This window comes from Tauraco erythrolophus, chromosome 5, assembly GCF_009769465.1.
Source record: "Tauraco erythrolophus isolate bTauEry1 chromosome 5, bTauEry1.pri, whole genome shotgun sequence".
NCBI classification, from domain to species: domain Eukaryota; kingdom Metazoa; phylum Chordata; class Aves; order Musophagiformes; family Musophagidae; genus Tauraco; species Tauraco erythrolophus.
The window spans coordinates 2740258-2751733 of NC_141469.1; the positions used below are offsets into that span (position 1 = coordinate 2740258).

General features: G+C 46.4%; 1 protein-coding gene across 1 annotated transcript; it reads right to left on the reverse strand.

The window, feature by feature from the left end:
- Positions 1-8899: 8899 nt before the first annotated feature.
- Positions 8900-11263, reverse strand: LOC147528668 (neuropeptide FF receptor 2-like). Its single transcript, XM_086612110.1, has 3 exons — positions 10948-11263; positions 10306-10405; positions 8900-9740 (listed from the first exon to the last, which is right to left on the reverse strand). Exons 1-3 carry the CDS (start codon positions 11261-11263, stop codon positions 8900-8902), a joined length of 1257 nt encoding a protein of 418 aa, XP_086468236.1.
- Between the last annotated feature and the right edge of the window lie 213 nt (positions 11264-11476).

Consider the following 11476-nt stretch of genomic DNA (forward strand, 5'->3'; position numbering starts at 1 on the left):
GGTTTTCTTCCCTGACAAACTTCCATCTGTGCCACTCCATTTTGTGGGATCATTGCCTCTGAGGATGTGAACGGTGCGGTGCAATATAGGCAGAGAGATCCCTGTGTGTGATTTCTGTGGAAGAACCCGGTCTGTATTTTATAACTGCAATGAAAGAAATTCAATTTCTTAACTCTTCTTGGAGAAGGCCAGACTCTGCAGCAGTTGGAAAAGGAGACGGTAATTCTGTTCTGAGAAGACAGCGCTGACAGATCAGGCTGCCCGTTCGAGCCTAAATTTTGCAATATCCACACAGCCTACGGGAAGACCAGTCGAGTGTTATTAGATGAAGCAAAATGAATCCATTGGAGAGGTTTTCTGGTTTGCAGATCAATCACCAAATACCATAGTTGTGCTTCCAATCTTTTCACAGTTTCCTGATGATGGTTTGCATTATTTGGAAGGTATAAACAGCTGGCTTTTGCTAACTGGTGTTTTAAATTTGTACAGAGTGACAAGGAGGGGGGAAAAAAACCCACAATTGTTGTTTGCACCCACTTTTATAGTTAGCAAATGAGTAACACACCCATGGACCAGGCCGGCTGGAGGCTTTATTTTCCACTTGATAACAACCTCTCAATTTTTGGAATCTGCTTTGGAATTGTATCTGAATAAAAGAGTTATTTTCCATACTTAATGAAATGAAATAAGGTCAAAATATTTACCTTTCAGAAACAGGCCAAGCAGACCACTTCAAAAATCAGTTAGTCTTCCCCTTGAAAGCATTGTTCAGATCAGCATTTTTTAAATTAAATACCTCAGCCTTAACCAGACACATACAGTGAATTTAAGCAATTTGATGTTTTTTTTAACTGCAGCCCATCTGAGACCCAAAGTGACTCTTCCCATCCTAGAGCAGATTTAAGAACAGATTGACAGCCCATTGCAGCGAGAACTCATCCTGCTTCCAGAGAGGCAATTTCATTATCTTTAAAAAAAAAAAGCAAAAAGTGATTTTTTTTTAAATTTTGAAGTTCTTTCAAGTCATTCAATGCAAAACAACATTTGATTTGGACTTTTGTTATGGGAATAGTTATTTTAAGCCAGTCTGAATTTCCTGAAAAGGAGATTGTGCTGTTGAGTGTCTAGTCCAATGTTTGTGAGGGAGTCTCATCTATCTACTGCTTCCTTGTTTGCAGTTGGAAACAGGTGTGATGAAGCCATGAGCATCTCCAGGATGTGTCTGGACTTCAGGACAGCACTTGTCCAGCCGAAACACCCCCCAGCTTATGATCAACCTTCCTCCAGGGCCTTGCTGGGAGAGGTTCTTAGCCAGGTACAGAGCAGCTGCTTGTTTTCCCCCTTCTGCCCCAGATCAAGGCTCAGTGTGGAAATTTGACTGTTGGAGATCGCTCCGGCGTTAGAGGAACTGCGGAACGACGCAGATGTCCTCTCTGCCGGCTGTTTCTGGAGGTGGGATGGTGGATGGTAACCTGTCCTTCAGAGGAGATGTTGGTGCAGCGTGGAGCTGAATCTTGACAGAGGCGCTCAGAGAAAGAAGCAGCATAATTTCTCGGGGGTTTGAAACATTTATTGCTGCCGAATTCGCTTTACTCCCTTGATATTCTGCTGCCTTGGGATGATTTCATTTTAATAGGCTGTTGTTTTCACTGTCTAGAAACAATGTTTATTTTCCTTGTGAGTGTAATTCTGCCAGTTAGCATGCTTTTTTATATCAGCTTAATTTTTTATAAGGTTGTCTGTATCTTATGGCAGAAACAGGAGCTGTTTGCTTGTTGCTCTCAGCAGAACGGAAGAGCACTAAGTGTCTAAATGAAGGACTGTGATTTTTCTTGTTAGGGTTTCCAGATTTGCAGGGTGTTGGCTAAGTGGTTTTTGAATCATTTTGGTATCAATGCCTATGACAGATTCTGTTTATTTTTCAAATGAGACAGGCAATGAAATACTCAGTTTTTGGAAGGTGGCGAGGTAGTCCCTTAATTCTTAACAGTGCAGTGATGAGTCAGTTGTTCATATTACAGTACCCCTGCAAATGCCATGCGTGGAAGAGGACTTCTTTGACCAGGCAACATACAGGTGCCCACTGAGAAGCAGTTCCAGCACCCCGAAACTCGCAGTGGAGAGGCTACAGGTGAGGAATGAAGAGAGGACCGGAGAAAGAAGGCCCAGAACAGCACGTTGGTGTTGTCAGCTCAGAGTGAGCAGAGGGAAGGAGAAATGTGAAATCCTCAGTTGGTTTCTCTCTGAAAACCAAAGCAGCATTGAGTTCTTTTTGTTTGCCTTTTGGTTTCTGAGCTCTTAAAAGTTCACTTGCTTTGGAACTACTTGTAGCACTGGGACAAGTGTAAAGCAGGACATTTAAATGGGGCTCCCCGAGAGGTGACGTGTTGAGGAACTCGGAGGCGATATGACACTGGGACTTGAGTAATTTTTGGTGGTCAGCAATCCTGGTCCTGTTACCCCTGGAGCTGCAGGTTTGTCCGCACACATCTTGGAGTTTGAATGCCCTCAACATCCCCCGCGAGCGCCGGTCGTGTCGTACTTTGCAGACATCATGTTTGCACTGGGAAGCACTTTCTGTGCTTCAAGAGCTTCAATAAGGAGAATCCAAGTGTACCTCGGAGCCCAGGCCAGAGTCCTGATAGGATTTTTTCACTGAAAGAGGGTAGGTTTCATGCTTTGTTATCTTGAGTTTCAATATTCTCCCTCTGTCCAGAAGCAGTAGGGCACAGAGTGGTTTCTAGAGCTTGCTGATGATCTGCTGTCCTTAAAACACCTATAAATGGTATGAGACTCTCTCCAGATGGTTCTTCCACTTTTCTGCCAGCAAGAGTGCTGCTCCCCCCCTGTCTGGAGAGAGCATAGCTGTAGGAAATGTTTCATCCGCTTTCTTCCTTATTTTATTCTTTCTTTTTGTAGAAAACATGTCTGGTCATCTTTGAGATAGAAGACTCTAAGAAAGCTCCTTGCCCCTCGTAGGGCAAATGGTTTTTAGACTTTTCAGGCAGTTCTTTGCGGTTGTCAGCTGCTGCTGCAAATCCAGAGCAGAAGGCTACTCAGTGTGCAATGCCAGAATGGATATAGTGTTTAGTTCTGTTCAGTGCACGCTGATATAAGCAACACATTGATTCATCCCTGGAAACTGAAGCTTGCCCCATGCCAGGTCTAAAAGATACTGTGGTGAGAAAACAGGAGGTTAGAGAAATGCTGATCCAGCTGTCAGTTCCATGCCCTGCTCGTCAGGGAGGTTACGTGTTGACAGGTGGGTATCTTTTCCCAGTCATTTGGGATGTTTTCTTCCTGTTGAGACAGAGTAATTTCTATAATTAGCATTCAAAACAAGGAAGATGCTGCACAGCATTTTTATTCTATGGAAGCTGTCGGCTTGGATCTCCTCACTTTGAGCAAATACCGTACGACTGCTCGTCTGAGGCATCAGCACCCACAGGTCAGTGGGACTGAGCACCTCCCAGCCGTGCCGTGACCCTAGGGCAGCGTGTGGGGGATGCTCAGAACCTTCTCAGTGCGGTTCCTTGGCTGAGGAGCAGTTCAGAGATAGTTTAAGATCTCAAACTGGCGGCTGTATGTAGGGACAGTAGCAAAGCCACAGTAAAAAAAGTAAGAGGGGAGCTGGGGGGCGAGAGCGGAACTGGGGGGCGAGAGGGGAGCTGGGGGGCGGCCAGCAGGGTTCTGCCGCAGACTTGCAGTCGATCGCTTATTACCGCGCTGTGGTTCGAGGCACTGATGAACTGGGAGCTCATTCCATGGGTTCTCTGCTAAAGGAATGCTGAAATCAAGAAACCTGCATCAGAGGAACCTTCCGAAGATGTGTCTGCCTGGGATTTTGGGAAGAGGTTCTGTGCTGCCTTGCTTACCACCACAAACTGCGGATACTGTGGGAAATAATGACACAGAGTCAGTTTGGCATCAGTGAAGAGGGCAGGAGGAGGAGGAGGGACACTGCACTGGGTTATACATTTCCAGTCTGCAAATCCTGCCACTGCAGAAGGGACACAGCACAACTCTCCTGGCTTCAGTGACGGTGACGCTGGACTTCTGCTCCCAGGAAGGGCAGCGGGTGTGAATTCATGCCAAGATGTTCAAAACTGACCCGTGGCTCGGCTGCCTCCACGCTTCGGGAGCCTGCCGAGAGTCTCAAACCGATGCCCCAGGAGCAGAGCACCTGAACGTTTGTGTCGCTTGGAAAACCCGTGTGAGTGCGTTGTCATGGACGTGGCTTCTCCAGCGTGAGTCACGTTGGTGAAGTCGGGAAGAAATCATGTTTGCAGGACCCAGCACTTGGCCGTTCCAGGACAGTCTCTTCAGTGGGTGCACGGAGATTTCTTCCCGTTCTGTTCCATAAGTCAGTGGGTTCTGAAGAGGCTGCCAGGCAATCGGGGTGTGGGTATCTGGCTGTGGGAGACAGCAAACTGCAGGTGGTAATGGCTGCGTGATGTTCCTTATCTCCTCGTGCCCATTGTGTCCTGCCTGAGGAGGTACTTGATCTTTTTCTTGAAAACAGAAACTGAGACAACGTAGTACATTAAGGATCTTAACCATATCTCTGCCATCTTTGTACTTCCCTTCCCTATTTATATATATTTATAATGTGCCTCAGTTTCCAGTTCCATCTCTATTTTAATGTGATCTTTGTCCTGTTCTGGACAGTTTCTTCAGATGTCAATAAGCAGCTCTTGCCACAACCAGTTTTTGGTTTCACATTATTCTTTGTCTTAGGGAAAGTTTTCTGTGGAGACTATTATCTCTTCCAGTGTCTACCAGCTCCCCGGTACTTATTTATCCTTGTGTTTTTCCAAAGGGCCGTTGATGCAGTTCCATGAATTTGCAGTTTATTTTTCTCCCTAAAAGGTGGCGCCTGCAGAGGGAGGGAGGAGCAGAAAGAAACTTAACTTCAGCTTCTACAGATGGCACTGCCAACTTGGGTGGCAACGGTGCTGTACAGCTGGCTTGCTCTGCTGTCCTATGTCTGAAGGTAGCAAATAAATGTCCAGTAAAACACAAAAAAAGGAAATGTATTCACATTAATTTAAAAATGCTACTCGTTTGCACAATTGAGCCTCTTTATGTTCAGAGCCTGTTTTTAAAATGTTCTCAGGATGTAGATGAGTGTAGATTAAGAAATGCAGATAAAGCAATAGATACAGAGATATGTAGATCAAGAAATACGTTCACAGATTTCAGTTAGGGATTTGTTGACTTGAGTTTCCAAGTTGTTTAACAATAATTTTGAGGTGTTTGGCTAAAAGCAGAGCGGTACAGAAGCTGAATGAACGGTGTTCAGGCTCACAAGGATGTGTGGGAATTAGAAGCGTTGAGGAATAATGTGACTGGGCGGGTTATAAAACACGAGACTCTGGAAACTTCGTACCTTTCCTGTGGCAAAGGCTGTTTGATTCTAATTCCGTTGGAGAGAGGAAGGCATATATGTGTTATTTGGGGTTTTGCTGATAAGTGATAACTGGAGCTGTCGTGCTTTGAGGTCTGTGGTCCTCTGAGCCGTGGGTCCCGAGGACAAGCAAGTGCTGCTGAGTTCCCTGTACAGATGCTGTATTAAGAACAAGTGTCTAATGAAGTACCAGATACTCTAGTTTTTGAGTCAAGCATTAGTGGTGCTGAAAAAGTCAGTTAAATATGTCTTAAAAGCCTATTTGTGGGTGTCCTGGGCACGAATGGTAGAGACCTGGGCCTGCTCCTGCTTTTGTGAAAGACAGCAGTTGTTGGAGAACGTTGTGACTTGAACAGAGGTGAAGCAGGCACTTGGAGAGGGTTAAGGCTGGTGAGATGTTAGAGCAATCCCAAACTGCTCCTGGCTGGAGATGTCCTGTGCTCGTGAAATGAGAGGAAATAAGGGCATCTCTTGAAAACAACTCAGTTTGGTCAACCTTGGGTTTTTAGCATTAAACTCTTGGCCACCTATGGAAAGTGCAGTGATGTCTAAATGGTTGCGTGGTTGCGAATCGCGTAAGGAAACACGCTGAGTTTTCCTTAGTGCTGCTGGTATCACAAGGAAAGAAAAAGCAGGATGTGAAATAATTACCTGGTTGTGGCAAGGGTTGTCAGGAATCCAGGGGACAGGCTGTGTTCACTGCTGTTTGGTTACGAAGGTGCCTTTTGTGTAGGACACATGGGAAAGTGTCAGTAGCTGTGTGTCCAGCTGGAAAGTGCACTCTTGAGAAAACTGGAATTCTTCATGATATCCTCTCAGCCTATAGATTTGGCTTTTCCTTTTATCAGTGCCCCTTCGGTTCCTTCCGTAAAGGCTAATTACTTCATCAGGCAGTGTTTCCAGAAGGAAACATTGCTTTGGAAAATCATTATTTAGAATTTTTTCCATTTTGTGTTATAGTTACAGATAAATCATGGTGGGGTTTGTTGTTTCGGGGCTGCATTCAGAGAACGTTCTGAAAATCAGTTTTTTAAAAGCAGAACTTGTTAATTTTGTAATTATCTGACAAGCATAACGTGAGCCAGTATCTAGTGAAGGGAAACCATTCGATGGCTTTTACTTCAGCATCCTTGTTCTGCAGTGAAACATTAAGGCTGTCTTGATAACCACCAGCTTGAGCCAAACACTTCGGGGCATTTTTGTCTTCCACTCATTTTGAGTGTGTTTTTGGGGAGTGTTTTGCTGAGCTGAGATGCAGATGAGCATACACTTACGCTTCCAAATGACCTCGCAACCCCGCTGAATAATTGGGAAGCACAAAATAACGCAGGTTGGACAGGACCTCTGGAGTTCATCTAGTCCTTAGTTTTAACCAGGAAAACATGTTTTTAGTAAAATATGACTCTAAAATCAATCCATGGCATGCTGTGCAAGACGTGTAGCAGCCATGCCTCTCTTTATGCAGCCCAGGATGTGATTGGCTTTCTGGCCTACCAGCACACGTTGCCAGCTCACATCCAATCTGACATCCACCACTGTCCCCGAGTCCTCCGTTCCGCTGTCCATGTCACTGATGAAGACATGAAATAGTATCGGTCCCACTATGGACACAGCAATAAGATTTTGGAATCCAGGCAAGGCAAACTTGGGTAGGCAAAACCGGTCTTGTTTGCTCAAAGTACGAGTGAAGGACAAAGGACTGGATGGAAGAGGTGCAGGAAGTGCAGAATGCCTGGAGCTCCGAGAACCTTTGTGATGGGATTTCCAACAGAGCACAGCAGGATCAGGCATCTGTATTTGATTAGATCCTTTGAAAATCTCAGCCTAGATAAAAACCATCTGCAAAATCAGAGCTGTTCCAGCAGCTTTTCTTCCCATTACTCCCCAAATGTTTTCCTGATTTTCTAGTATTCAGGAAAGAACACAGTCTGGGATGACAAAGCTTGGAAAGTTGACAGTTTTCCTTATTTTCCTTAATTGTGCAAATATGTCATGATCTGAAAGGTACTCCAGTTTTTCTGAAAAAGGACTGCCTTGAGGAATGACCTAACTGGTATTTGGCCCCTGTAGACCCTCATAGGATAAGACTTGGTGTTGCTCTAATCCCGTAGCAGACATGTGGAGGCTGGTCCTTGCCCTCACCTGCCTTCCTCCCTGATTTCAGAAGCCTCTGTGAGATGCTTCCAAGGTTGCTCTCTGTACGTGCTGAGCTCTGTCAGACTGAAAGGGTCCTCAAGGTGTTTTATCTCCTGCTAGTATGTAAATTGCAGTTGTCTTAGGTTAGTTATAACCCACCAAAAACCAGAGTTTATTTCCCCCAAAAAAAGAACCATAAAAGCCATTTTTATCCTTTAATTCTCAAAGTTTCAATCCTATATATTTCTCGAGATGCAACAATAATTCATATCACAGAATTAACGAGGGACAAACAGAACGGGGAACAAATGGAACGTGACTGAAGATGTTTGCTTTTTGTCATTTGGGTAGGAACCTGCTGGTGTTCAAAACGTCCAGGCAGAAGCAATGTGAGCACCACCACAAGAAGACCTGGGAACTGGTGAGTGCAGTTCAAATATTCAGACTGTATCTGCCATATTTCAGTTAATGAGAGTTACAGAATGACAGATTGGCAATTTGAGAAGCAGCTTTATGCTTCACAGGAAAATCTAAGAGAGCGGTACCAAGGATCCGTTGCTGAACAAAGAGAAATTTATGTTAAATCAAGAAGTGAGTTGATTGGATTAGTCTTGCTTTTAGCAGAGGGCTTTTTTATAAATCTCCTTAGCAGGTGTTTTGGTCTACAGATGAAATTATTTCTTAGTGCAACAAGGGGGACACCCTGAGCCACACTGGCTCGGATCTGCCCCGAGCTCCAAGAACTGAACCCCCAGGAAGGGGCACACGCTCAGAGCGCCGGCAAGTCTCGTGGTTCCCTGCTTTTTCCAGCTGCACAGCCTAGCTGGATGCTACAGACAGCAGTGATGTTTTCACTGCCTGATATAAGAAGGAAACTGTGAGTGTTAACAACAAGCAGCCTTACACACTGAAACATGACCATAAATATTGTCCAAGCAACCCTGTTTCAGCTGCTCGGAGAGATTGACGGAAAAAAATGAATGAACGTTCTCTTCTTCATCAGTGAGTATGTGGGGTAATCGTACCCGAGTCGACAGTCACAGCTGTCTCTTTCTCTTAGGTCCCAATAAACGGAACGTAATCCCGTTTTCATCACGTCTTTGCCCCAGCCCAGTTCAGGAGCAGTGAGTCATCACTGTCTGCAGGGGAGCTGCCACTGGTTTAAGCTGGTAACACCAAGGGCTGGATTTGGTTTCCTGCTTATATCAAACGTTTAGATATCGTGCAAGCTGGCTGTCTCCTTTGAAACAGAAACATCTTGATGTTTTGTCAGAAAGGGCTCACCAAGCGTGACTTTCACAACACAATAAACCAACTCCACTAGGCATAAATCATTTAGGCAGTTCGTAGTACGTTTCACTTAATCCCATCGTTGCAGGGCTCTTCCAGATACTCCATTCTCAAATCCTGCTGGTTATTCACCCAGTTTCCTTTCTTAACTGTCTTCCTTTCCTCCTTAACACTTTGATGAGCTTGATGCAGGGGCGTCTGGTCGTTGGCAGCTGGCAGCATGGCATTGCTTTGGCCTCGCTGAGAACAGACCTCCCTGTGAACGACCTCCCTGGAGCAGAGCTGAAGTTTGAAGGCCGCCTGAAAGCCTCGGCGAAAGTTTTCGTTAAAGAAACCGTAGATGACGGGGTTGATGCTGCTGTTGAAAAAGGCCAGCCAGTGAGCAAAGGGATAGATGTAAATGTTGATGATCTGCAGCTGCGTATCCGAAAGGTTGGCGTAGTCCGAGAGCATCATCAGAGTCCACAGGGGGAGCCAGGACAGGGTGAAAAGCAAAGTCACAATAATGAGCATTTTGATGACTTTTTGTTTCTTCTTAGACGCGCTGTGCCGCTGCTCCCGGCCGTGTTTTCCCACCACGGGCGTTGCTGTGTTGAAGAGGGCAATGCTTATCCTGGAATACATGATCACAATGAGCGAGAGGGGAGCCAGGTAGATGTTGGCAAACAGAACCGTCGTGTAGATCTTTCTCATTCCCGGGTTAGGCCAGTCCTCCCGGCACCAGTGTACGGGGCGGGTTTCGTTGCCGTAGCCAAGGATCACCCTGAAACGCTTCTCTTCTTGCACCTGCAGCATGACTGCGGAAGGACACGTGATGGCGACGGCCAGAATCCAGATGACCGCCACAACGGCGACTGCGGTGGAAACGGTCAGCTTCTGCTTGAACGGACAAACAACGCGTCGGAACCTGCGGCAAAGACACCAGGGGACACGTGTGGAGAAGCTGGTTCAGGAATGCTTCATCTAACAGGCAAGCAGAGCGTACACAGGCTTGTTTTTTCAAAAGTAGAGATGGAATCATCTCCTCATCCTGCATAAACCCTTGGAGTTGCGTTTAGTTGTTCTGTTTAAGAGCTCTATTGGTAAAAACGATCTCAAAAAAAAAATAATTAAGCTTGCTGTTAAAATGTCCTCATTTTGATCTGTCTCTGTATCAGCCTGCTGCTTCTGCTACGTCATTCAACCAAAGGAGGTACTGGTGCCTCTGCTCTCTAGATTAATAGCTGAGGAACAAACCAATTGTAGGCAGCAGGTGCAGCCCAGCTTGTACTGCCTTTGGGAGATACCTGTGGAGAAGCAAACTGCTGTGGCTGCTCTTCAGACTCGGCCACATTTTGTTTTGCTTAACAGACTCCGTAGCAAAATACATCTCATGCGTTGCAGCGCGGTGGGGATCAGTGAATCGGCCACGGCGTGGGCAGGTGGCCAGAGGGAGAGGGAAGCGACGGTTTGGGGTCTCTGCAGCATCTTACCTGTCTACAGCAATAGCAACCAGAGTGAAGACAGAGGCAGAGACAGAGATGCCTTGGACCATCCCACTCATCTTGCAAACCAGGCTCCCAAAGGGCCATCCTGGAAGGAAACAGGCAGTTGAAATTGCCGCCGTCTCGCCGCACCACTGTGCTTATACGCGTAAGATGAAATTTCCAGCCTGGAACTAATACATTTCTTTAGCTCTGTCAGGCTGTACCAGGGGATAGGGAGGCAGAGGTTATGGAAAAAAATGCTTTGCCAATTGCCTCAGCTGAGTTTCTGATGTTCCACAAAAACAGCAAGGCAAACATTGGTGGTTTAACATCCCGCTAAAAGGAGACCTCGAGACAAGAAAGGGAATGGCCGCTACTGTACATCTTTCTCTGCATCTGCCAAGTCTTCCTCAACGTAAAGTCTCCCTTCCTAAAGACAAGGGCTGCAGAAGTCAGCAAGGAAAACTGCAATCAGAAGGTGAGTTAGAGGCTTGGCTTCCTCACCCCTGACTTCCCGTGACTCGAAACGCCTCTAGAGCCCACTCGGAAATACGCCGCCGGCTCTCCGGCCCCGAGGGAGGCCAGCACTCGGAGACGCCGGCGAGTCCCCCTCTAGCTCTTCCTGCCGCGTGCTGCTTACCAGCCTACCTGCAACGATGTTGTCCAGGAGGGTGGTGGGCATGCAGAAGATTCCCACCAGTAAATCGCTGACAGCCAGGTTTAAGATGAAAAGGTTGGTGACTGTGCGCATGTGTTTGCTCCTCAGGACGATAAAGCAAACGGCTCCGTTGCCAACCATGCAGAGCAGGAAGATCAGGAGGTAAGAGACGATGAAGACGGCTGCCACCGAAGGCTGGTGAAGGTAGAAGTCCACGTAGGAGACGTTGCCTTCTAAGTAGAGGTACTTGTGTGTCCCGTTGTCGTTCAGCGCGTGAGGCCACTCGAATGAAGAGTTTGAGTCCATTTTCTTACTCGCGTTGCCATGTGCCTTACAAGATATTTTGGAAAAGGTCATTTTATGATGCTTGAGATGGATCTGAAGAAACGTGACTAGTTTGGAGACACTGTGTGCTGAAATGCACGCAAAGCTGATGTATACTCACCTCTCTATGGCTTATTTTGACAACTCATGTTCTGAGCCAGAACAGGGAGCTGGCTGAGCCACGACAATCAGTGG

Bases quoted from the DNA above. Each gene is read 5' to 3' on its own strand.
- LOC147528668 (XM_086612110.1), bottom strand. From the start codon at position 11,263: ATGGACTCAAACTCTTCATTCGAGTGGCCTCACGCGCTGAACGACAAC. The intron at 10,406-10,947 runs GTAGGCTGGTAA...GTTTCCTTCCAG, and splicing joins CCTGGACAACATCGTTGCAG to GATGGCCCTTTGGGAGCCTG. The intron at 9,741-10,305 runs GTAAGATGCTGC...TCTTTGCCGCAG, and splicing joins GTTGCTATTGCTGTAGACAG to GTTCCGACGCGTTGTTTGTC.